This window comes from Palaemon carinicauda, chromosome 23 (assembly GCF_036898095.1).
Source record: "Palaemon carinicauda isolate YSFRI2023 chromosome 23, ASM3689809v2, whole genome shotgun sequence".
Classification (NCBI taxonomy): Eukaryota; Metazoa; Arthropoda; class Malacostraca; order Decapoda; family Palaemonidae; genus Palaemon; species Palaemon carinicauda.
The window spans coordinates 77,202,127-77,227,250 of NC_090747.1; the positions used below are offsets into that span (position 1 = coordinate 77,202,127).

The 25,124-nt window shown below is 46.9% G+C and overlaps 1 protein-coding gene across 8 annotated transcripts in view; it reads right to left on the bottom strand.

Annotated features, from left to right (window-relative positions):
* Positions 1-25,124, bottom strand: part of LOC137617188 (uncharacterized) — a 125,638-nt gene that overhangs the window by 81,154 nt on the left and 19,360 nt on the right. For all 8 annotated transcript variants that reach the window (XM_068347071.1, XM_068347072.1, XM_068347073.1 and 5 more), the window contains exons 2-3: positions 24,809-25,060; positions 11-130 (exon numbers count right to left, since the gene is read on the bottom strand). In XM_068347071.1, coding sequence (XP_068203172.1) covers positions 11-130; positions 24,809-25,043 — 355 coding nt within the window. In that variant the 5' untranslated portion in view covers positions 25,044-25,060. The remainder of the gene's footprint in view (positions 1-10; positions 131-24,808; positions 25,061-25,124) is intronic.

Consider the following 25,124-nt stretch of genomic DNA (forward strand, 5'->3'; position numbering starts at 1 on the left):
AGACACTTACCAACAACCGCGAACTCCTCTTCAAGTCCATCTTGTATCTGATAACCAATAGCATCGTCGTCTAAAAGGTTAAAAGTTATTTTAGTAGAGCCATCCAGCAACTTGTCATCCCCATTCGAAGCTGAAAAGTGAAAAGTTCATCAGTAATGGCAAGAAATTACTTAAAAATTTGGTATGCTCTAATAGGAATACTTATTGGAATGGATTCATAAATTTGGGCTATATAACCGGACACTTGGGCGGGCGAGGCCATTTTACACCTAAATGCAACCTAGGGAAATCTTGCAGTTACACTATGCAGTAGAGGTTAGAAGTGGTCAGACAGAAAAATACACAAAAGGAAGTGGAGAAGATAGTCAAGTAGAAGGATATAAATGAAGTGCACCTTGGGGCCAAAGGAATTCATACATAAAAAAAAATTCAGAAAATAATTTCAGTTCCCAGCAGGTTCATATTCTGAAAATGACAAACTCATAACAGAGTTTGTATTATTCCTAACATACAAACCCGAATTCTTTACTATAGGAGATATTCTAGCGCGAGCTGGAAAATACGGCAGAAAACCTTAACAAGGTCGTTAGCGACCGGACAGGTAGTTATCCCCCTGTTGGGGGTGGGGGACTGCCGGCCAGTAGCTACTGAGTACCTTCAATCGGATTCTATCTAGGACTATATTAGGGGGCGGTGACGGAGGGAAGATTTGAGTAAAGAATTCGGGTTTTGTATGTTAGGAAAAATACAAACTCTGTTACAAGTTTGTCATTTGTTCCTAAACTAAATACAAACCCTCATTCTTTACTATAGGAGACTTAGTCTTGAGGTCAGGGTGGACAAAGGGTTCTCTATTCTAAGAGAAGATAGTCCTCAGACTAGACTCTATTAATGAACAGTCTCCCATTAACTTTCTTTGTAGATCCCCAAAACCAGCATGACTGAAGCTTTGTAAATACGTAGAAACCAAAGTTTCAGTATGAAGAGGGTCGGGAGCAAAACCAGGACCCTTTCATACAAAGGGTTCCCCTGACCTTGAAAAGGGGAACCCTCGTGACTACGAATATAACTTATACCCTGTGATAGGAGTCAGATGAGTTTCATACCTTATTTCCATTGATGAGTCCAGCCGAAACTGGTCACAGACTAGGCTACCCAGATGGGAGGAAGAAGAAAGAGCAGAAGATAGATGGATGTTCTTCTAAAACCTAGTGTAACTCAGAATCCTCGATCAATGGCTACTGTCCCCTGAAAGGGCATAAAGGTAGTTACAGCACCTGCTGACCTGCCACAATAGGTCCTATAGAAAAGGTGTTTAGAGACCTATGTGTCACATCTGATAAATAGTGTGAGGTGAATGTAGATTGGCGCTTTCACACTCAAGCTCTTAAGACTTGGGAGACTGAAAAATTCTTCTTAAACGCCAGCGAGGCAGCCACTCCCCTAACTTGATGGGCTTTGGGTTGAGCTGCCTCCGGGTCTCCGTGAATGGCTCTCGCAATAACTTTCTTGAGCCAGAAAGAGATGGTGTTGCGAGAGATTCTGTTCTTAACCTTGTTGGTACTGAGGAAGAGATAACGGAGGCGTGGTCTGAAAGGTCTGGTGCGCTTCAGGTATTTCCTAGCGCCCTGACTGGGCACAGTAGCAATTGGTCAGTATCCTGAGTCGCCCTATTGAGGCTGGAAAATTGAAATTCTCTAAACCTCTCATCGGCAGATGAAGGATTCTGGGTTTTGGCCACAAAGCTTGGCACGAAGTTGAGAGAGACTTCCCCCCATCCTCTAGTATGGGTGACTTCGTAGGATAGACCGTGAAGTTCACTAACCCTTTTTGCCGAGGCCAGAGCTATAAGGAAGACGGTCTTAAGGGTAAGGAAGAAATCAGAGGCCCTATCTAAGGGCTCATATGGAGGTCCCTTTAAGGAGCGTAAGACCAGGGACACGTCCCAAGGTGGTGGTCTAATCTCCACTGGGGGGGCAAGATCTCTCAAAACCTTGAATCAACAAGGTGATATCTTCTGAGGTGGAAAGGTCAACTCCTCTCAGTCTGCAGATGAGGCTTAAGGCTGAACGATAGCCCTTAATTGTCGAGACTGAAAGGAGTTTCTCCTCCCTGAGGTAAACTAGGAAGTCTGCCACTAAAGGAAGAGAGGGATCGAGTGGAGACATGCCTCGCCCTCTACACCAAGCTGCAAACACTCCATTTTGCTTGGTAGAGGTTTGTGGAAGATTGGCGCAGGTGCCTGGACATGTGTTCAGCCACCTTTCCTGAAAAGCCTCTGCTTCTGAGGAGAGACTGGACAGCCTCCAGGCGTGAAGTTTCAGGAAGTGGATTCTCCCGTGGGGGATACCACTGTGTGGCTACGTCAACAGACGGGGTTCTGGAGGCAGGAACCTCAGCAATTGAACCAGCAGGGAAAGAAGATCTGCGTACCACTCTCTGCTTGGCCAAGCCGGAGCTATTAGTGTTAGCTTGCAGTCCTGTGAGATCCTGAGTTTGTTGATCACTTTTCTGAGCAGGCAAAAGGGAGGGAAGGCATAAGCGTCCAGGTTGTCCCAGGAGTGTTGGAGGGCATCCTGGATCACTGCCTGATGGTCTGGAACTGGGGACCCGTAGCGGGGAAGTTTCGCAGTCAGAGAGGTGGCAAACAGATCTATTGCGGGTAAACCCCACAAAGCTATTACTGTCTTCGTTACTCAGCTGATCCGCCACGATGTTTCTCAGGCCCGGAATAAACCTGGCGGAAAGAGAAATGTTGTAGCTTTCTGCCCACTGGCAGACCTGGACTGCTAACAGACAGAGGTCTCTTGCCAGAGTACCCCCTTGCTTGTTGATGTACGAGATGGCTGTGGAGTTATAGCTCATCAGAACCACCTCTCATCCGCATAGATCTTCTACAAAGAATTTTAGGCCTTTCCAGGCAGCTAATAATTCTAGGTGGTTTATATGGAGAGAACTCTCTATCATAGACCAAACTCCTGATGCTAATTTGGGGCCTAGGTGGGAACCCCATCCCCGTAGCGACGCGTCCGAAAAGAGTTTTAACTTCAGACTCGGGTTTTGGAGGGGAATGCCCTTTTGGGTGTTCTCTCTGGTCGACCACCAATGAAGATCTTGTAGCACCAGACTTGGAACCTCCATTGCCAAGAATGGGGAATCTGACTTTTGAGACCAATGGGTCTTCAGATGCCATTGGAGACTTCTCATTTTCGATCTCCCGCCTGGAACCAGTTTTTCCAGAGAGGCAAGATGGCCCAGAAGACACTGCCACGACTTGGCTGAAGGTGGTAGTGGAGACAACAGATGGGCGATGAACTGATCCAGTCTCCGAAGCCTGTCTTCCGATGGAAACACTCTTCCTGCCTGGGTGTTGATGGACATACCCAGATAGTTCAAGACTTGGGTTGGAGTTAAGCAAGACTTCTTTGTATTTACAAGGATCCCCAGATCCTTGCAAAGATTCAGAAGTCTTCTCAGATGATCCAGAGCTAGCTCCTTGGACGAGGCCAGGAGTAGCCAATCGTCCAGATATCTTAGCAGACGAATTCCATGTTTGTGCGCCCACGAAGAAACGAGTTCGAAGATCTTCGTAAAGACCTGTGGGGCGGTCGAGAGGCCGAAGCACAGGACTTTGAACTCGAAGATTCGACCCTGAGCCAGGAAGCGTAGGAATTTCCGAGATGTGCGATGGATTGGCACTTGGAAATAAGCATCTCTCAAGTCTACAGATGCCATGAAGTCTCATGGACGTACTGCTTGGGTCACGGAGGACGCCATCTCCATTTTGAATGGAGTCTGCTTCACGAACTGGTTCAGAGTCGAAAGATCTATCACTGGTCTCCAACCTCCCGAGGCTTTCTCTACCAGAAAGAGGCGACGGAAAAACCCCGGGGAAGAGTCGGAGACTTCTTGAATGGCGTCTTTTAGAAGCATGCTCTGTATCTCCCGAGCTAGGGCTTGCTGTTTCCCGGGATCCCGAGGGACCTGGGAGGACGAGATTGGGGGAGGAATTAGGAGGAGGAGGCAAGTCTATGAAGGGAATGCGGTATCCCCAACGAAGCACCCTTATGGTCCATTGCATGGCCCCCATAGCTTTCCACCTCCTCCAACTCCCCTGCAGGCAACCCCCTACGCATTATGAGGGGGGAGTCGAGAACCTATTTCTGTCTAGGGTTCCTCCCTCTGCCTTTAGCCTTAGGAGGAGCCGACTTTCCTGTGCCCATAGGTTTGGGTGTAAAAGAGGGGCGGCTGAGGTTCTTGGCTGGCAGTGGAGTTGCGATTGTTGCCTTGGGTTGTGGAGTTGGCTGCTGTTGCAGTGGACGAAAAGAAGCAGCCTTTTGCATTGCAGTGTCCTGCGTCTCCTTCCTCCAAGTCTCTAAGGTAGAAGAGACTGCTTGTCTAGAGAAGAGGAAAGGTTGTAGAAGATCAGAGTTCCTAAAATCAGATTTCTCAGATTTACCGATGCTCCTATGCAGTCTGGAGACTACCGATTCCCTCCTTTTGAGAATCCAGTTACCCAACATCGTTGCAGCCGTAGCAGTTAGAAAGTCCATTGTCTTGGCCCTACCAGCCAGGACTTCCTGCAGGGACTGCATGGAATTTTGGTTTGAAAGGTCCTCGTGACTTGCGAGGTAGTCCACTGTGCCAGACCATGTGTCAAACCAGGAAAGTGCCTCTAGAAGAGACATTGACGCTGCTTCCATTGTCGAGGCTTCTGCTGCGGTAAAGGAGACTGGAAGGGAAGAGTCTCTCTCTGCATAGCAGCCAGGTGTAAGCCTTGCTGTGAGGGGATCTAGTGTCAGAGACGAAGGGTTGGCGTCTCTGACCTTGTAAAAGCGCCTTTGCCTCGAAAAAAGAAACTGCAGCAGTTTATGGGATCCTTGAGACTTCAAGGAACTCGTTTCCCCCGAGACCGCCTGCGAGACCTTCCTCAGACGGCCTGCAGTGTGAATAGACCAGGGAAGTTCGATTCTGGTCTTAGGGTTTGGTGGAGGACGACATAGTCTGTCTAAAGCTGGAGCGTCGGTATGACGAGGCGACAGGTGTAAATCTCTTAGAGCCCTCAGATAGTCAGACTCTAAATTTTTTGATGGTTGTTCCTCCGAGGAATCCTCAGGTCCCGCTAATTCCTCGTGAGGGAGGGCGGTCGAAGCCCGAATGTCTGAAGGTAACGGCGAGGTAACATACTCCATTGCCGACAATCCAGAGGAAGGCTGAGTGCTGGTTGATGGCACCACGCGCGCAAGATGCTGCCTGAAGTTGAAGGTTTAGGCGAAAGTGACCGAGTTAACGGTACTGTCTCAATAAGAGAATGCGTTGATCGGCGGTCTGGCCTTTCTCCTCTGTTCTCAGCCGAAGAGGAGGAGGGCTGAACCCCAGCGTCTTCTTCCGAAATTCTCGCAAAGCCCAGATTTCGTAATTCATTAGAAAGTACCGGAATGGGTGTTGTTCTGTCTAAAACGTGAGGGCGCGGTGAATGACCTAACACCGATATGTCCGGAGATTTAAGCGCTCGGAAGTTTGACGTACGGGAGCACTCTCTCTCTGATGATAGTAAGCGACGGCGAGAAGAAGTGTTCTCTCTCGCTTCCCCAGAGCGAACTGAGCTCCTCGAAGAAATGTGAAGGAGAGGAATTGCGCTCAGAGTGTTCTCTTTCCTTGGTTGCGCTCTGGGCACGATCAGATTTAACCTCGCCCCAACTGGAGCGCTTATTGCGCTTGAGAGAACTCTCTCGTGAAGAAGAGCGCGAATGTCTGGTAGAGCTCTTCTTCTTATAGCACCTAGATGATTCCCCGTGAGAGGAAGACGATCGCGAAGCAGAGCGATAGCGCGAGGAAGTACAGTACTGTATTCCTCTTATGTTTGTGACGAGAGCGCTTATTGCTTCTCGGCGAGACATTTCGTGAAGAGATAGAAGGCGAGGAAGAACGAGAACGATGAAGTCTCTTCCTATGTCGCCTCTCTCTCCGACGAGAACGTCTTGGCGAAGGAGAGCGAGCTCTCCTTTTCCTCTTCTCTCTCTCTCTCCTATCCTCTAAGGAGGACGAAGACGAGGAGGAGGAGGAGGAGGAGGAGGAGGTATCGCGATGATCATGCTTGCGACGTTGTTTCGTAGTAATGCAAGCGAGGGGCGAAGTAGGCTCCACAGGAGCTGACGTTATTACCTCCGCTGACATTAAGCGGCCGTCGATTGAGCTGACGGGATATCGGCGAGGTCCGGAACTCCCGGGGGTTCCAAAACAGAAGGGACCCGAGGTAAAACTTTGCCTGCGAGGAACTGGTTCCACACTTCCACCGAAGGAGAACCACGGGGGGGGGGGGGGGGGGGGGGGGGCAACTTGATTCGCCTGCCCTGGAGGAATGGTTGTTAAGTCAATGGTGCCGCTCTTCCTTGACTTCCCCCCAGAGGAAGGAGGCAAGGAAGAGATCGAGAGGCCGAAGAAGAGGCCCGAGACTCCTTACCTTTCGACGGCGAACCTGGAGGTAACGAATCCTTCTTAGATTTCTTCTTCTTCCTCTTCATGAACTTATCCCACTGCGTAGGTGACCATTCCTTACATACTTGGCAGGGGGAGCCTTCAGCACACCTATGACCTCTGCATGAAGGGCATAGGGAATGTGGATCCACCTCCGGTGGTGACATAAATGTGCCACAAGTTTTCGGGGGAATCCCGGGACACTTTCTCATATTAGAGGACATTACATCTATTTAAAGAGTAAAAGAAAAAGTTAATGAAAAAAAAAAAACCACAATTAAAAGCCTAGTTTGCCAGTTAAACAAAAGCGGGAGCAGCGGTGTTACCACTGCGACGGCTAGGATTCGATTGAAGGTACTCGGTAGCTACCGGCCGGCAGTCCCCCACCCCCAACAGGGGGATAACTACCGGCCTGGTCGTTAACGACCTTGTTAAGGTTTTCTGTCGTATTTTCCAGCTCGCGCTAGAATATCTCCTATAGTAAAGAATGAGGGTTTGTATTTAGTGTAGGAACAAACATATCTCTATCTGGGATCTCATCTATTACACACTACAGTTCTTCATAGTATTCATCTCTCCTTTCTTCAGGGGAATTATTTGTTGGTGCATAGCAAACTATAATTCTCAAATGGCACTGCTTTGATTTAAACTTTGCAAGTAACAATCTACTATTTACAGCTTTCCACTAAGTTAATGCCTTATCTGCTCTTGGTGTAACTATCATTCCTACTCCTCTTCCAACTTCATCTGTTCTTCCTGAAAAGATAGATAGATAGATAGATAGATAGATAGATAGACTCCATAGAGGATTAATTGGCTTGATTCATCAAAGGATGACCAGTTCCTTTTGATGAGCAGTGCCTACCAAACCAAGGCAAGTGACCCATGCCAGTTCATACTAATTCCAGTAAGATCATCAGCCAGGCATCAGGAGTAGAAGCCAAAAAGACATTTTGTCTATTGCCGTCAACCTGATGCCAGTGACCTCATCAAGATTTAGAGGGTTTTCTTTACTCCACCAGGCTGCTCATCTGCCTATATAACCATTGGGAAACACGGAGTGTTAAGATACACAACCTAGCATGGTATATAGACCCCTTTCTACCTTTCACTGACTTAGTCTTTAAATATTTTCCTCATTTTCAGGTTTCTTTTATTTACTGAATTTTCATCATCATCATCATCTCCTCCTACACCTATTGACGCAAAGGGGCTTGGTTAGATTTTGCCAGTCGTCTCTATCTTGAGATTTTAATTAAAAAATTCTCTATTAATTATCTACTTTGTGCTTCATAGTCCTCAGCCATGTAGACCTAGGGCTTCCAACTCTTCTAGAGCCTTGTGGAGTCCAGCTGAATGTTTGGTGAACTAAACTCTCGAGTACAAAGAGCATGTATAAACAATCTTCATCTACCCCTCATCAGGATCTCATCCACATATGGCACTATAGTAATATCTATTTTTAGTTTTATTTCTCATCCTGTCCTGCCATTTAACTCGCAATATCCTTCTGAGGATTTTGTTCTCAAATCTACTAAATCTATTGGAGATTGTTTCATTGTCGTACCATGACTTATGTCTATAGTGTAACACCGATCTCACTAAATCTTTTATATGTAATTTCAGGCAATTTGATTTCCAAACTTTACTTAACCTAGCCATTGTCTGATTTACTTTTTTTCATCATTTCTCGCAAATGATTAAACTTTTGTTTCCGCAGTACCCAGGTTAAAGTAAGAAATTAAGTACAGTAGACTTATGTAAAAAGCAATTCTAGATCCCCATACATTTTGTAGGAGACATGACTGCTTATAGAATTCCCCCTGTGACTAGAGTAAGACATGATCTTCCCAGTAGTGGCAAAAGAATATGAGGAAGAGAAAGAACACTGAAAGGACTTTTCACGGATTCTCCTTGGTCTCAGTCCAATGGAAGTACAAAAGAGGCGATGATAGATTCAAGACATTTGATCAATGCATGGCATAGTCTATAAAGAGGTACACGCCTTCCCCAGTGAGAGATTTACTCCAGCTTGACCCTAAGGTTAGCCTGTAACCATGTCTACTGACTATCTATGACTTTCACACCAAGAGAGATTGTGGCCCTCTTTAGGTGTTCAAGGTACATGTAGTGTCGTGTGTCGAGGCATTACCATGTTGCCACCATGTTGACTCCAGTAACTGTAACTGCTGTGAAGTGTGACACTGCAGTGCTCCTGACAGTGTATATCCAGTATTTCCCTAGTAACAATTACCCTGAATGTATTTGTTTCTGCAGGAGAAGATCTAGTAGCTTTTTCCCATGCAGGAACGACATCATCATCTGTTGCTCAGATCTCAGACCCTCTGGCATCTCAATCGGTGACCAGCAATTTCGTGAAAGGTTGAAGACTGAACTGATGGTAGCTACTGTCATACTGCCAGGAAATGGTCCTGCTCAAGCCCAAACCACCTGCACTGTTGCTCAGGTGAAGGTGAACGGGGGGAAAACTCGCCTTCCTTTCTGAACATCAACTGACCATCTCTGCGTATTCCCTGTGTTAAAGGGATGGATGACATGGCTCAAAGACTACCCATCATCTTATATGCTTGCACAGGAAGGCGCATAGTCCTCAGCCTACGCATGCCCAGTTCCTGCTCTGCCAAGCTTCTGAGCACCAAGCCGTGCCAAACACCATCCAACAATTTTTTTAGATATATTATCAGATAAACTCTCCCCTTTACGTATTAGAAAACGTATACTGTACCAGTATTCATCAATTTGCATTCAAATAGCAATATTCACTCAAAGGTCCCATTTACTCCCATTCTTATATTGCATTTCTTTTCTTCTGCACGATTTCTTTGTACTCTAAACTCTTCCCAAGAGTTTATATCTTATAAATCCTACTCATATAGGTATAGGATTTATTCAACTTTTCTTTATTCTCTTTATAATGTCCCCAAACTCTTATTATTTATTTATGATAAACATTAAATGTAAAATCTCCACTAAATTTAGCATCCAGAAATTAATGATAGTTGAAAAATGTTATTTTGATAATAAAATAAATTTTTGAATATACTTACCCGGTGATTATATAGCTGCAACTCTGTTGCCCGACAGACAACTCTACGGTAAAAACTCGCCAGCGATCGCTACACAGGTTGCAGGTGTGCCCAACAGCGCCATCTGTCGTCCAGATACCCAGTACTCAGTGTAAACAAAGACTCAATTTTCTCCTCGTCCCACTAAGTCTCTATTGGGGAGGAAGGGATGGTCCTTTAATTTATAATCACCGGGTAAGTATATTCAAAAATTTATTTTATTATCAAAATAACATTTTTCAATATTTAACTTAGCCGGTGATTATATAGCTGATTCACACCCAGGGGGGTGGGTAGAGACCAGCAATATATGTTTACACTTTTATGAGCTAAGAGTTTTTATTTCATTTTAGAAGTTATCAAAATAACAAAAACAAAATAAATAGGTACCTGGTAAGGAAGTCAACTTGAACAATTTCTCTGCCTTTTAAGTACGTCTTCCTTACGGAGCCTTGCGATCCTCTTAGGATGCTGATCGACCCCTAGGATCTGAAGTATCAAGGGTTGCAACCCATACAACAGGACCTCATCAAAACCCCTAATATAGGCGCTCTCAAGAAATGACTTTGACCACCCGCCAAATCAACCAGGATGCGAAAGGCTTCTTAGCCTTCCGGACAACCCAAAAAACAACAATAAAAACATTTCAAGAGAAAGATTAAAAGGGTATGGAATTAGGGAATTGTAGTGGTTGAGCCCTCACCCACTACTGCACTCGCTGCTACGAATGGTCCCAGTGTGTAGCAGTTCTTGTAAAGAGACTGGACATCTTTCAAGTAAAATGACGCGAACACTGACTTGCTTCTCCAATAGGTTGCGTCCATTATACTTTGCAGAGATATATTTTGCTTAAAGGCCACGGAAGTTGTTACAGCTCTAACTTCGTGCGTCTTCACCTTAAGCAAAGTTCGGTCTTCCTCACTCAGATGTGAATGAGCTTCTCGTATTAACAATCTGATAAAGTCTGACCAAGCATTCTTTGCCAAAGGCAAGGATGGTTTCTTAACTGAACACCATAAAGCTTCAGATTGGCCTTGTAAAGGTTTAGTACGCTTTAAATAGAACTTAAGAGCTCTAACAGGGCATAAGACTCTTTCTAGTTCATTGCCTACGATCTCCGATAAGCTGGGGATATCGAAAGATTTAGGCCAAGGCCGAGAAGGCAGCTCATTTTTGGCTAGAAAACCAAGTTGTAGCGAACAAGTGGCTTTTTCTGACGAAAATCCTATGTTCTTGCTGAAGGCATGAATCTCACTGACTCTTTTAGCCGAGGCTAAGCATACCAGGAAAAGTGTCTTAAGAGTGAGATCTTTCAGGGAGGCCGATTGTAACGGCTCCAACCTGTCTGATATGAAGAATCTTAGTACCACGTCTAAATTCCATCCAGGGGTAGCCAAACGACGCTCCTTGGTGGTCTCAAAAGACTTAAGGAGGTCTTGCAGATCTTTATGTTTGGAAAGATCTAAGCCTCTATGCCGGAAGACCGATGCCAACATGCTTCTGTAGCCCTTGATAGTGGGAGCTGAAAGGGATCGTCCTTTTCTCAGGTATAAGAGAAAAACAGCTATTTGAGCTACAGAGGTACTGGTCGAGGATACAGAAACTGACTTGCACCAGTCTCGGAAGACTTCCCACTTCGATTGGTAGACTCTAATGGAAGAAGCTCTCCTTGCTCTAGCAATCGCACTGGCTGCTTCCTTCGAAAAGCCTCTAGCTCTCGAGAGTCTTTCGATAGACTGAAGGCAGTCAGACAAAGAGCGTGGAGGCTTTGGAGTACCTTCTTTACGTGTGACTGACGTAGAAGGTCTACCCTTAGAGGAAGACTACTGGGAACGTCTACTAACCATTGAAGTATCTCGGTGAACCATTCTCTCGCGGGCCAGAGGGAAGCAACTAACGTCAACCTTGTCCCTTCGTGAGAGGCGAACTTCTGCAGTACCTTGTTGACAATCTTGAACGGTGGGAATGCGTAGAGATCCAGATGTGACCAATCTAGGAGGAAAGCATCTATATGTATTGCTGCTGGGTCCGGAACTGGAGAGCAATAGATTGGAAGCCTCTTGGTCAGCGAGGTTGCAAAGAGATCTATGGATGGTTTTACCCCAAGTGGCCCAAAGTCTCTTGCACACATCCTTGTGGAGGGTCCATTCGGTTGGAATTACTTGCCCTTTCCGACTGAGACAATCTGCTATGACGTTCAAGTCGCCTTGGATGAACCTCGTTACTAGGGAGATGTCTTGACCTTTTGACCAGATGAGCAGGTCCCTTGTGATCTCGTACAACGTCAGTGAGTGGGTACCTCCTTGTTTGGAGATGTACGCCAAGGCCGTGGTGATGTCCGAGTTAACTTCCACCACTTTGCCTCGAAGGAGAGACTTGAAGCTTTTCAAGGCCAGATGTACTGCCAACAGCTCCTTGCAGTTGATATGCATGCTCCTCTGACTCGAGTTCCACAGTCCTGAGCATTCCCGACCGTCTAGTGTCGCGCCCCAGCCCACGTCCGATGCGTCCGAGAAGAGAACGTGGTTGGGAGTCTGAACAGCCAGGGGAAGACCCTCTCTTAGGTTGATATTGTCCTTCCACCAAGTCAGACAAGACTTTATCTTTTCGGAAACCGGGATCGAGACCGCTTTTAGCGTCTTGTCCTTTTTCCAGTGAAAAGCTAGATGGTATTGAAGAGGACGGAGGTGTAGTCTTCCTAGTGACACAAATTGTTCCACGGATGACAGCGTCCCTACCGGACTCATCCACAGCCTGACTGAGCAGCGTTCCTTCTTCAGCATCTTCTGGATGGATAGCAGGGCTTGATCTATTCTGAGGGCTGATCGTCTTGTTGTTCAGCAACGTCCTCATCCGAAAACTGATGAGGAAACGGCAACGGAGTGGACAACGTCTGGCTCGCTGAGTCCGGTCGCACTGGTGGATGCGTGACGGAGCCGGACGCAATATCATGGAACTGCTGCACAGTCTGTGAACTGTCAACAACCATGGGTGCGCGAGGAAGCACAGCGTCAACCCGAGACTATCTAGACCGTCTGGGTTGTGCAGTCAACACCCTACCGGGTTGCTGAGGTTGACGCGCTGCGTCAAAACAAGTCACCTCTGCTGGTTGTTGAACGTCCTGAACGTCAACAACCACCTCCGAGCGTCGCTTAACGTCAACGTGCGGCTGGCAACCCACACTGGGTCGCATCGGTGGAGGAACCACCTCAACTGGCAGACGCGAGTAGGTTACCTCATCGTCAACAGGGCGCACAACCGACCGGTTGGAAGGTTGTTGGCCAGAAGGTTCGGTAGCAACCTTCTCCGCATTAAAGTCCTCTATCAAGGACGCAAGCTTGGACTGCATGTCTTGCAGCAAAGCCCATTTAGGGTCTACGGGAGCAGGTGTGGCAACAGACGGGGTTAGCGACTGAGGCGGGTACCGTTTACCATCCCTGAAAGCCTTGTTATGCGTGACATAATTGTACAGCAAAACTTCAAAGGCTCGAAAACAGTTGAGAAGTTGACCTGTAAACAACTTGGAGCGTCTCCTGGCCAGGCGCCAGGGAGAGTCTACGAGAATTGAGAAGTCTATCTGGGCAGAGGCAGGAACTCCCAAGCCGAGAACTTCTCTCGTGTCATATCAGACTCTCGCTCTATAAACCAGTTTAAAAGAAGGGAAAGCAAAGGCTGTATCCCCCAAACTCCTCCTGGTGAAAAACCAGTCGCCTAGCCAACGTAAAGCTCTCTAGGAGAGCGAGAGAGCACTAGCTTAAAAACAACGGCTTCGAAGTAGCTAGGCCTAGTGTAAGCTCTGACGTTTAGGCGAACGAGGAGCAGCAGTTACAAAAAGATCCGGACAAAGATCCTTAAAAAAAATCATCATGATTTAATTAAAGTCCATAGGAGGCTAAGCAGCTTTAGGCTCCTCTCCATCTGACAGTCCTCAAGGGAATATCAGTAGGAGGGGGAACAGCAACTTCCTCATCTACAGGAACCTTGTCCGATAAAAGCTGAGTCTCAAGCAAGGGAGAGACCTACCGTGGTGGCAATGCTTTACAAGCAGAGTCCACACTCACTGGTGCATTAGTAGCGGACCAGAACGCAACGTCATGTAACTGCTTGACAGTCTGTGAACTGTCAACAACTGAACTGTCAACCACAACAGGTGCGTGAGGACGCACAGCGTCCACTCGAGACTGCTTTGACTGCCTAGACTGAGCAGTCAAAACAACTCTAGAATGCGGAGGTTGACGCACAGCGTCAAAACAAGTCAACTCCGATTGTTAGTGAACGTCTTGAACGTCAACAGGAGCATCAGCAAGTGGCCTAACGTCCAAATGCGGCTGAAAAACCACACGAGACCGCATCGAGTGTGGTTCTAAACAACCTGACTGACGTGACTAAGCTACGCCAACGTCAACAGTAAGCACAAAGGAACGTTAGGTTGGCTGAAAGCCAGGATATCGATGAGATAAACGGCTAGACTCAACGGACTAATCGGCAGAATAGTCTTCCATAAGGGAGGCAAGCATATACTGCATGTCTTGCCATACAACCCATTAAGGATCAACGGAAATGGTTGTGGTAAGAGACGAGGGTAACGTCTGTGACCGCAACACTTTGCCTACAAAAAAAGACTCTCGGAGTCTGTGTTACGCTTTTGTTAGGCGGCGAGCAGTTATCCGATGACTGCATAGGGTCAGAGCTGTCCTAATGGTTGTAACCAGGACGCTGGACCTGTCCTGAAAGGACTGACTTTCGCTTAAGGGCTTCGAAACCTTGTGACAGGTTTCTTATGCGAAAAGCCTTCGGATGACGAGGAAAAACAACGTCTCTCTCGTTTTATGGTAGGGGAGATCTTGGTAAGATACACCCGATACCATAGAGGGAAAATGTCTGTTCGTTGGTCAAGGCCTCTCGAACCCATAAGTCGTTTGACATTACTTCTCCCCTGGGCTTGGGAGCATGTAAGAGGTCCCGGACTAGGTGAACGACAGGCACGAACAGACGAACCCTCGGACGCAACACTGTAACACTTTGCGCATATCACTTTATCACTTCGATTTTCTGTTTTGCACTTATTTCACTGAAATCGAAACTTTTACTGATTTCTACCAGAAACACGCAATTCTACCCTTCATTAAAAGGTAGTAATTGCAAAATCAGTCGTATAATGCAAGCTCATTAATACCAGCAAAAAACAGAAAACATATTTTAAGATAAAAAAATTAGTGGCTGGGAAAGAGACTAAACACTAGTTCATATAACTACGTTTTCAATCTCTCACCGCACATAGCCTGGGGACGAGAATAAAAAAAAACTAAAACGTTTTATCCTTCCTCCCCGTACAGCGACTAGGGACGAGAGTAACTCGAGAACAACGTTACCCGCTTGAACGGAACGTTTTCTCTCCTCTCTCTCCCTCCGTCTCTATCTCTCTCTCTCTTTCTCTCTTGATTTCGCACCTAAGAGAAGAGCCCAATTATATTTCGTCAAAAAAAAAACATGTTATTTGACTAAAGGAAAAAACTGAAAGGTTTTTCAAATAAAAAGTTCCTTTAAAATAGAATTTAAAACATTTAAGCTAAGAAAGAATGAACAAAACGTCAGAATCGATTTACTCTTACTGCAAAGTGAAACCGTGATACACTCTCTCTCTATCGTAACGATAGAGCGCATGTTGAACGTCCTGAACGTCAACAACTGCGTAGCATAAATAAACTAAACGTTAGTTCATCTTTGAAAACAGTACGAAGACTATCAAAGAAATTCTTTCATAAAATATTACATTTAAAAAGTTTTAAATCCTTAGCTCTTTAAAAGCTAATTACGATATAAAGGGCTCAACGTTGATTAACTTCGGTTTCCAAGTTAGGACTGCCTACTCTCAGGAAAGGTCTATATAAACAAAACATTAAAACGGATTTTGAGCGAAGCGAAAAATCTATTTTTGGGTGAGATAGCCATGGCGTCCTGATGGAAGGTTCCTGTTTGGTAGCTTCCTTGGGTATAAGACTACTAAGATATTCCCAGAGAATTTAACCACAGGTTATCACAGAATTCTAACTTCTGGAGCGAGTATCTCAAAGGTTTCCCTTTAAGACATCGTAATACAACAGGGGACACGCATGTCTGGTCGTGCCACATAGCTATCTCCACCCCGAACAGAGTTAACGCTTCGGTGTGTAAGGGCTGAGAATAGCTGGGAGCCGTTCCACAGCTAATCTCACTCGTGGCTACTACTGATACTCGAGACGTAAACAAACGGACGCCATTGCTCTAATGACGTCACGCGCGTCTTTATCCTGGCGCCAGTTGCTGCCCATCACCATGATACAATTGTGTAGGGTGGGAGCAAACTGAACGAAGTAGTAGGGAGGGTCCATCAGGACGCCATGGCTATCTCACCCAAAAATAGATTTTTCGCTTCGCTCAAAATCCGTTTTTTGGGCTCAAGCCATGGCGTCCTGATGGAAGAGTACCAGAGAATCAATGTATCGTGGTAGATTTTCCCCCAGAGTTAAGTGCCTAGGCATTGACAAAACAGCAAAGTAATCTTAGGTAAGAACCATAGGAACGAAATATCCTGTCCCCCATTGGTAGGAAGTTCCCATGGGCTATGCCGACGTCAAAGTGGTATTGAAGGGCTATTCATCTTGACAGAAGAACTTTTTAAAAGCTTAGAGATGAAGCAGAATGTTTGATATTTGTATAGGAACATTCTGAAGTAGGCCAGTGGTGGTTGGGCACTGTGCGTAGAGTTCATCTCCTGATTATCAGAAGTAAGTATTCGTGTAGGAACCTTACTGAGGCAAGTTGAATATAATTTAGGAATGGACATCTTAAATTCTTCATGACCATAAGAAAGGAGGAGTAAATAAAACTATGACAGTATGTATTTCATAGTAAGTAGGAGCTGAAAGAGACGCATAAGTAATAAAATAGAAATTTTATTTCACAATGCAGAAATTAAATAATTTACAGCACAAGTAAAGTTCATTTACAGTAATAATAATGTACATAGAAATAAAGGCTTGCTCTTGAATCTGAAAGGGAATTTCAGGATTAGTAGGTACTCGTTCTCGAGGAACGCAAGTCTTTAAATAACACATCATGCTCAAGGCATGCGGCACTTGTGTAACACTATGACATTTCACCTGGGATAAGAACAGTTATAAAAGCACTAAGTGTTTTTAGACATCACTATGAATCACTCGAGGGTCAACATAGGCACCCGAAGAGTTAGAGTCCCAAATAACTCACTGTTCTACGCAGAGTTAGGTGCAGGTTTCATAACACTACCTGCGGCTACCACAAAATGTTTGATTTCGTGCACTTGTTTCGCATAATGTTTAAAGAAAACTCGCGAGGACTTCCAGCCCGTAAAGTTTTTAAGGCTCTCAAAGTCCATGCTCTGAAAGAAGTTCAGAGAAGATGCCACTTTTCTAGGATCATGACCAGCGGGTGTACTGTTCGGATCCGCTCTGCGAATGAAGTAGGTGATTTTCGCTCTTAATTGTTTCAGTGACAGGTCGCTGCCCGATGTTTCTCCTTTGAAGAGTTGGCCTCCACCAAAGTTTGAAGTTCTGCGAAGATAGACCTTGAGGCTCTCTACTGGACATAGAGAGACATCCTCCTTCAGGGGGCATATTCTCCAAGGGCCCCATCTTTTGGTGGGTAATTCATTTTTGGCGAGAAACGTCGGATCAGGGGAGAGGGTCACTTCTCCTGAATCAGCAAACAGGATGTGTCCCTCTTCTCTTGATAATGCCACTATTTCGCTGACTCGAGCTCCCGAGGCGAGAGCAAATAAAAATATAACTTTCTGAGTCAGATCCTTGAGGGGGCATGAATCGTTGTCCAAGTTGGAGGCGAAATGGAGCACCTTGTCTAGTGACCAGGAGATCGGTTTCGGAGGGGGTGCTGGGCGTAGGCGAGCACATGCTTTCGGCAGTTTGTTAAAGATGTCGCTGGACAGATCAATTTGGAAAGCGTATAGAATTGGTCTAGTCAAAGCCGATTTGCAGGTCGAAATCGTATTGGCTGCTAATCCTTGTCCATGAAGGTGAATGAAGAAGGACATGCAGAAATCAATGGTGATTTCTTTAGGATTTTTTGCTTTAACAAAGGAGACCCATTTCTTCCAGGATGATTCATATTGCCGTCTCGTGGATACGGTCTTGTATTCCTCTAGGAAGTCTAGACTTTTCTTCGAGATCCCAAACCTCTTCTTTGCGGCAAGGGAGAGAAAATCATGAGATGAAGGTCCTTGATTTTCGATGATGAAGCGAAGACAGTCGACTTCTGTACTTGTTGAGAGAGAACTGGGCCCGGGAGAGGGATCAGCTTGGGCTGCAGCTCCAGGACCAGGGGGTACCAGTTGCTCCGGGGCCACTTGGGAGCCACTAGGGCCGCTGTCCCTTTGAAGGTTCTCAGTTTGGAGAGGACTTTCAACAGAAGGTTGGTGGGAGGGAACAGGTATATCTTGGACCATCTGTTCCAGTCCAGTGACATGGCGTCCACCGCTTCTGCCTTGGGGTCCTCGTACGGGGCTACGTACAGAGGAAGTTGATTGTTGTCGCTCGTTGCAAAGAGATCTATCTGAAGTTCTGGGACTTGATGAGAGATGAAGGAGAATGATCTTGCGTCTAGAGACCATTCCGACTCTATCGGGTTTGTCCGAGATAGAGCATCCGCTGTCACGTTGCGGAATCCTTGTAGGTGAACTGCAGACAGGTGCCACTTCTTCTTCTCCGCCAGACGGAAGATTGGGAGAAGCACCTGATTTATCTGGGGCGATCTTGAGCCTTGGCGATTGAGACAACGAACTACCACCGAGTTGTCTAGGGTTAGACGGATGTGGATCGAGGGCGGCGGGGATAGCTTCTTCAGAGTAAGAAGGACCGCCATGGCCTCCAAGATGTTTATGTGGAACGTCTTGAATAGTGGAGACCAGGTCCCTTGAGCTTGTTTCAGGTGGGAGTGACCTCCCCAGCCCTCCAGTGAGGCATCCGTGTGGATGTTGAGTGAAGGAGGAGGGTGTTGGAGAGGAATGGACCTTTTCAGGGCCATTGCTTCCGACCACGGCTTTAGGAGGCGTCGAAGTCTGTTTGGAAGCCGTCTCTTGAGGTCTCTTCGAGCGATGGATGCCGATCGTCTCCAGACTCCCGCGGCATCCTTTAGCTGTGCACGAAGCACTGGGTTTGTCACCGAGGCGAATTGTAGAGAGCCTAGAACTCGTTCCTGCTGTCGTCTTGAAATGCGTTTGGATTTCAGTAGTCGCTTGACAGACCCTGCTATTTCCTTCCTTTTCTTCTGGGGGATGGAAAGGCGGTGTGACTGAAGATTCCAGTGGATTCCCAGCCACTGAAACTTCTGAGCCGGAGAGAGGCGAGATTTCTTCTCGTTGATCTTGAATCCCAGGTGTTCTAGGTACTGGGTAACTTCGTCGCAAGACTTTGTACACTCTTCGGGCGATGGAGCCCAGACTAGCCAGTCGTCGAGGTAGGCCATCACCTGGACGTTTCTTAGGCGGAGCTGTTGTACTATGGCGTCTGCCAGCTTCGTGAAGATCCGAGGGGCCACATTGAGGCCGAATGGCATGGCCCGGAAGGCGTAGCTTTTCCTTTGGAGTCGAAATCCTAGGTAGGAGGAAGCGTGATGGTTCATTGGAATGTGCCAATAGGCATCCGCCAGGTCTATAGAGACCGTGTAGGAACCTTGAGGCAGAAGGGTCCTTATTTGTTGAAGCGTCAGCATCTTGAATTTGTTGTTCTCTATGAACTTGTTGAGGGGGGATAAGTCCAGAATGACTCTGAGCTTGTCTGAGTCCTTCTTGGGAACGCAAAACAGTCTCCCTTGGAACCTGGTGGACTTTACCTTCCTTATCACCTTCTTGTTCAAGAGGTCTAGAACATATTCTTCCAGAATGGGGGTCGATTGTTGGAAGAACCGCTGGAAGATTGGGGGTGGTTGCACCCAACTCCAGCCTAGACCGTTCTTGATGATGCTGTGTGCCCAAGGATCGAAGGTCCAACGATCCTGGAATTGGCGGAGTCTTCCTCCCACCGGAAGCACTTCATTGCTTCTGGTGTCCCGAGGACTTGTTGCCTCGGCCGCTAGCTCCCTTTCCTCCTCTACCTCTGGAGGGACGACGAGAGGCGTCTCTGCTTGCACCCCTGGACGAGCCTCTACCTCTGGCATGAAAGGTAGTGGATGGCTGTTCAAAGGTAGGGGTGAAGACCGGTGACTGTGACAACACCGGTTGGGGGACCAATTGAAAGGTCTGTTGTGGTTGGGCAACCACTTGGGAGGTAGCGGGTCCCGGAAACTGACGTCTTTGTTGACGTTGCTGGGGTTTCGGTTTCTGAGGTTTCCTCTTAGGCTGAGGTCCATCGTCCTGAGAGGTTTTCCTTTTCCTGGACATGCCCCACTTGTGGAGAAGGTTCCTATTCTCCGTGGCGGCTCTGTCCGTTATTTCCTTGACAAGGTCCGAAGGAAACAGGTGCTTTCCCCAGATGTTGGAGGAAATCAGCCTCCGGGGTTCGTGTTTCACGGTGGCACCGACAAACACGAATTCACGACAGGCTCTACGAGCCTTTATGAAATGGTACAAGTCCTTCATTACCGTCAGTAAGTGGGATTTGGCCAGTACCATGTAGTGATCGGGTACTGCTGTGTCACAGGCCATAACTTCAAGTTGGACTTGATGAGAAAGAGACGCTGCAAGCCTCTCCTTCGTGTCTTGTTCCCGGCGAAGGAGGTGATCATTGAGCTTAGGGAGGTCTTCATTAAACTGACGTCCGGCAACGTCAGGATCGAGCCTACCCACAACGAAAGTATGTTGGACATCTTTCCATTGTCTAGTGTCAGGGGGCGTTACGATGGAGAAGGGTCTGCACTCCTCCAGTGCAGGGCAGGGTTTCCCTTCTTCCGCCGCCTTAAGGCATGCAGCCAAGGCCTTTTCCAAAAATGGAAGAATCGCAGTGTCGGGAGCGACATAAGTAGGATGCTTCTTGCTCAAGGCAGGAAGCTTAGAGCAGGTAAAGCCCCTGCTCTTAAATGCGGAGGCTAGCATAGCCTGGGCCTTTGCGAGATCGAACACTATCTCTTCCTTAGGTTCGGTCTCCTCCTTCGAGGCAGGTTCAGAACGAAGCCGGACGTAACAGTCCGGGTAGGCCTCGAAGCTTGGGAAGAATTCCACATCTTCCAACGGGACCGTGCCGATTTTGTCACTAACAAAGATCCTGCCGGTCGCAATAACCATATGCTCTGCATACCTCCACGGGTTGGCATGAGAGCAAGCTGGGAGATCCTTAACCGAGATCTTCTTCGGTTCTCTGGATCCAATCATAGACCTGATGGACTCCTGGTTCTCCTTCAGTCTGTCGTCCATGACAGCTCTAATCAGTCGGATCAGTTCTTGTGTAGAGGAAGAAGGATCCGGGGTCGAGGAGGTAGACGGAATGGACACATCCGTCGGTGTAGGAGTAGGCGGAGGGATGGACGAGGGAGTAGCTCCAATCTCCGACTCGGTGTATTCCACCTTGTCTTCGTCCTCTTCGGCTCCTTGAGCCATAAGCGTCTTCTCCGTGTCTTCCGAGACGTCAGAGATCTGTTCATCCTCTTCGGAATCTAGGCGACACTCGTGCATGGACTGAGCCATGACCACATCAGGTTCCACCGTAATTTGGACAGTGGGGATTGCTTCCTTTGGAACCACTGAATCAGGGGAGGCCTTAGGGAACAGCAGGGACCTCAGTTCTTCGGTGGCCAGGTACGGTCCAGTGGCATTCCTCTGAAAACCACGCACCCACTTGCGCAGTTTCTCACGAGCAATGTCTCTAACCTCCGCTGAGGGAGGGTTATGGAAGGCCTCAACTAGGTAGGCCTGGCAGACCGTACAATCCAGTGGATTCCAGAACTTCCAATCCCCTCTCTTGTCTGAGCAAGGGGCGTGAGTCCTGCACGCCGTATGTCCGTAAAACTGGGAGCGTTTCACGGCACAGTATGCGAAATCGCACTTCATCTGCTCCTCCTGTGGAAGAAAGAGAAAATGAGTATGGGGGAGTCATAGGAATGGCTCTTAAATTAAGTTAATATTAATCATTAATTTTAACTTATATAAGGTGTGATGCATAGAGAGTGAAACAGTAAAGGAGAACACGCTCCATGCATCTCGCCCGGCTGGTTACCATAGGCTTGGTCCTGGGATAATCCAAATGACCGAGATCATTGGATATAGTTTCCTAGGATTCCCATTATGTTGGAACTCCATGGAAAGCCAAGGACAAGGTTGGGATCGAATTCATTCGGTTCCCAGATAAGAGCCAGAAGGTCTCATTAAGGGTAACTGCTTCTGGCAACCAGCCGTGCTAAGATGCACATAGCATGCTGGAAATAGAAGAATGCAAAGAGACAGCATGATCACTAATAGAGCAGTACTAGGTACTGATCTTAGAAGCAAAGCAGCTTATCTATTTGCCAGGTAGGGCTATCTTAGTCTTATGATAGCTACAGAGAGGGGGTGCAAGTATTCTTGACGCCTCCGGGGTATCCGGCAAGCCGCCGGCACGCCGGAGCTCGCTCCAGCATAGATTCTGGCATTAGAACAGACAATTTTCAAAAGTCAGTTAGATACCAGGATGGCGGCCGCCGGCACAACGGCGGCACGCCGGCAGGGAGCGGCGGCTCCGGCAGCCGGAGGATGCCGGATTGGTGACTGGGGTAAGGATGGTACAGGTAGTATCGGGTTGCCGGCAGTATATGCCGGCACTCCGGAGATCGACCGGCAAGCGGACGATTAGATAGGAGTAGGAGAGCCGCCGGTAGTAGCCGGCGGCAGCCGGCAGTCCCTCGGAACACGGGGGGCTGGCGGCAAGGGTAGGGAAGTCACCAAGAGGCAGGTATTGCCGGCATAAGAGGCGGCAAGAGACCGGCACCCAGATAGATAGAGAGACAGGGGGAGGGGGGGAAGGATGCAGGAAGTACCTTCAGGGTTCCAGACATCCCTCCCCCTCCCTGAGGGGGTGTACCCATGATAGAGACAGGCTCTATCATCCATATGCAGGGGTCACTAGGGACCGGGAGCAGGTAGCCCAAGGGAGGACTAGGGAACACCCAAGATGGGGGGGGGGGGAGACTCCCTTATGCAGAGCTACACTAGGAACTAACCTTATAGGACACTATGAAGGTATATGTACCAGAGCGGACTGCACAAGGAAGCTCGGGTAGCCCTACTCATCCACCCTAAGGAGGAGTTGTAGGACAGGGGACAGATGAGTATAAACTAACCTAAGCATAGGCTAGGCTATACAAGAGATAGGTGGGGAGGGAGAAGAGAGGGGTCTTCCCAGGAAGGGTTTCTGTACCAGAGCGGCCACAAAGGGAAGGGAGGACACTCCCTAACCTAAGATGGGCTGATCGGCTAAAACGGTGCAAGAGTACAGTTTCAGCATGGAACAGAGAAACCTTCCTAACCCGACCTAGATCAGGGCTAAAAGTCCTGAACTAGGCAAGGAAGAAGACGTATCGCTATCGCAGGAAAGTCGCAGACTATCCTAGCCATAGAGGTAGGCTAGCCTAACCTCACTCTCAGACGCAATCCTAAAGGGGGGATCATTCCTTTAGGGAGGACTGAGAGGCGATATAATACTCTATTAGACAATGAATCCCTTTACTCAGAAAAGGGATCAAGGCTAATTAGAGGGAATGCCAAGGCAGGGGATGAAGGAAGCATATAGGGGTCCTAAGGTTAGGTTAGGCTAGTAAGAATCACTGACTAGCCTATCCCCTATATGGTCCCTGAAGGCGAAAACATTTGCATCACTAGTCAAAAGTATTGTAAAATAATAATGCCACTATCTTCATAACTTAGTCTAGGATCACTGATAAATCATGCATGAACACTTGTATATAGGCTCCTGGCCTGGGGGCTATAGTAGCCGACTGGTATGAGGTCAATCGATGACCGATAAAAAGCGTCTAAACACGATATAAAAGTTCCTAGCTATGAAGACTAAATAAACTAATGTATTCGATTAGTATATAAGGCCGGAAGCGTTGTTGTGGCTAACTAAATAAGACGTGCAAAACAACAACGACGCCATAAAATGGCGGGTCCGGTAGAGGCACAGCTCTGCCACAAAACATCAATTATTTCGCAAAATAATATTTACTTTACGGCCAGAGCTTAATTAAACAATACTGGAACCTTGTACTCAACTTTCCAGAAGAAGGCGAGGCTGAAGGTAACGACATAGCGAAGATGCAAAACGATAAAGTTCACACAAGGGAAAATCCGTCTCAGTAGGGCAGCTACTAAACAAAGGATAAAGACGCGCGTGACGTCATTAGAGCAATGGCGTCCGTTTGTTTACGTCTCGAGTATCAGTAGTAGCCACGAGTGAGATTAGCTGTGGAACGGCTCCCAGCTATTCTCAGCCCTTACACACCGAAGCGTTAACTCTGTTCGGGGTGGAGATAGCTATGTGGCACGACCAGACATGCGTGTCCCCTGTTGTATTACGATGTCTTAAAGGGAAACCTTTGAGATACTCGCTCCAGAAGTTAGAATTCTGTGATAACCTGTGGTTAAATTCTCTGGGAATATCTTAGTAGTCTTATACCCAAGGAAGCTACCAAACAGGAACCTTCCATCAGGACGCCATGGCTTGAGCCCAAAAAATTATTTTTATATGTTTATAATAAATGGAAAGTTAATCGAAGAGGCCTAATAAAGGCGGAGAGATATAAAATATATAGAGGTTTTCTCTCCTCTCTTAAAATCTATAACGTGATATAATTACTAAAAGCCTAAACACACTTCCGTCTAAGGGAAGGGTCGGCCATTTAAAAGTGAAAGAAAGCCCATACTCTCTTTGTCACCATAATTAAATCTATCCAAAACGAATTCAAGATTTAAGATGAAGATAAAACACCTGCATAGCGAAAGCTCAAAACTAGAATAAAGTACTTCACCAATTAGTAGTGAAAAAACTCCAGTTTAGCAACAGCGAGTAAGTACGTCTTGTCGATAGCTCGACAGAGAGAAAATTGAGTCTTTGTTTACACTGAGTACTGGGTATCTGGACGACAGATGGCGCTGTTGGGCACACCTGCAACCTGTGTAGCGATCGCTGGCGAGTTTTTACCGTAGAGTTGTCTGTCGGGCAACAGAGTTGCAGCTATATAATCACCGGCTAAGTTAAATATTGAAAAACAAGTGATAAAAGATCTCTAAAAACCACAGACTGTCTTACCTTCATATTCAAGAGCTTTCACAAATTCTTCAATGTCCTGTGCATAATTCAATGAATTAGCACTTGTTCTGTTCAGCTTGGATACCCCATCAATTGGTATGCTGGAAGCAATAGAATGCAGGGTTTCGAATTGAAGCAAAATAACACCACCCACCAAGAGATGTAATAGGAAGCGGTTTGTCAAAGTCACAAGGTTTCTAAATGAAAGCGCATCACCTCTTGATAATGGAGACATCTTTTCTTAGGTTAAATCTGGAAACAAAAAAAAATATTTAGAAATCAGCAATGAGATGAACCAGGGGAAACCCTGCTATTG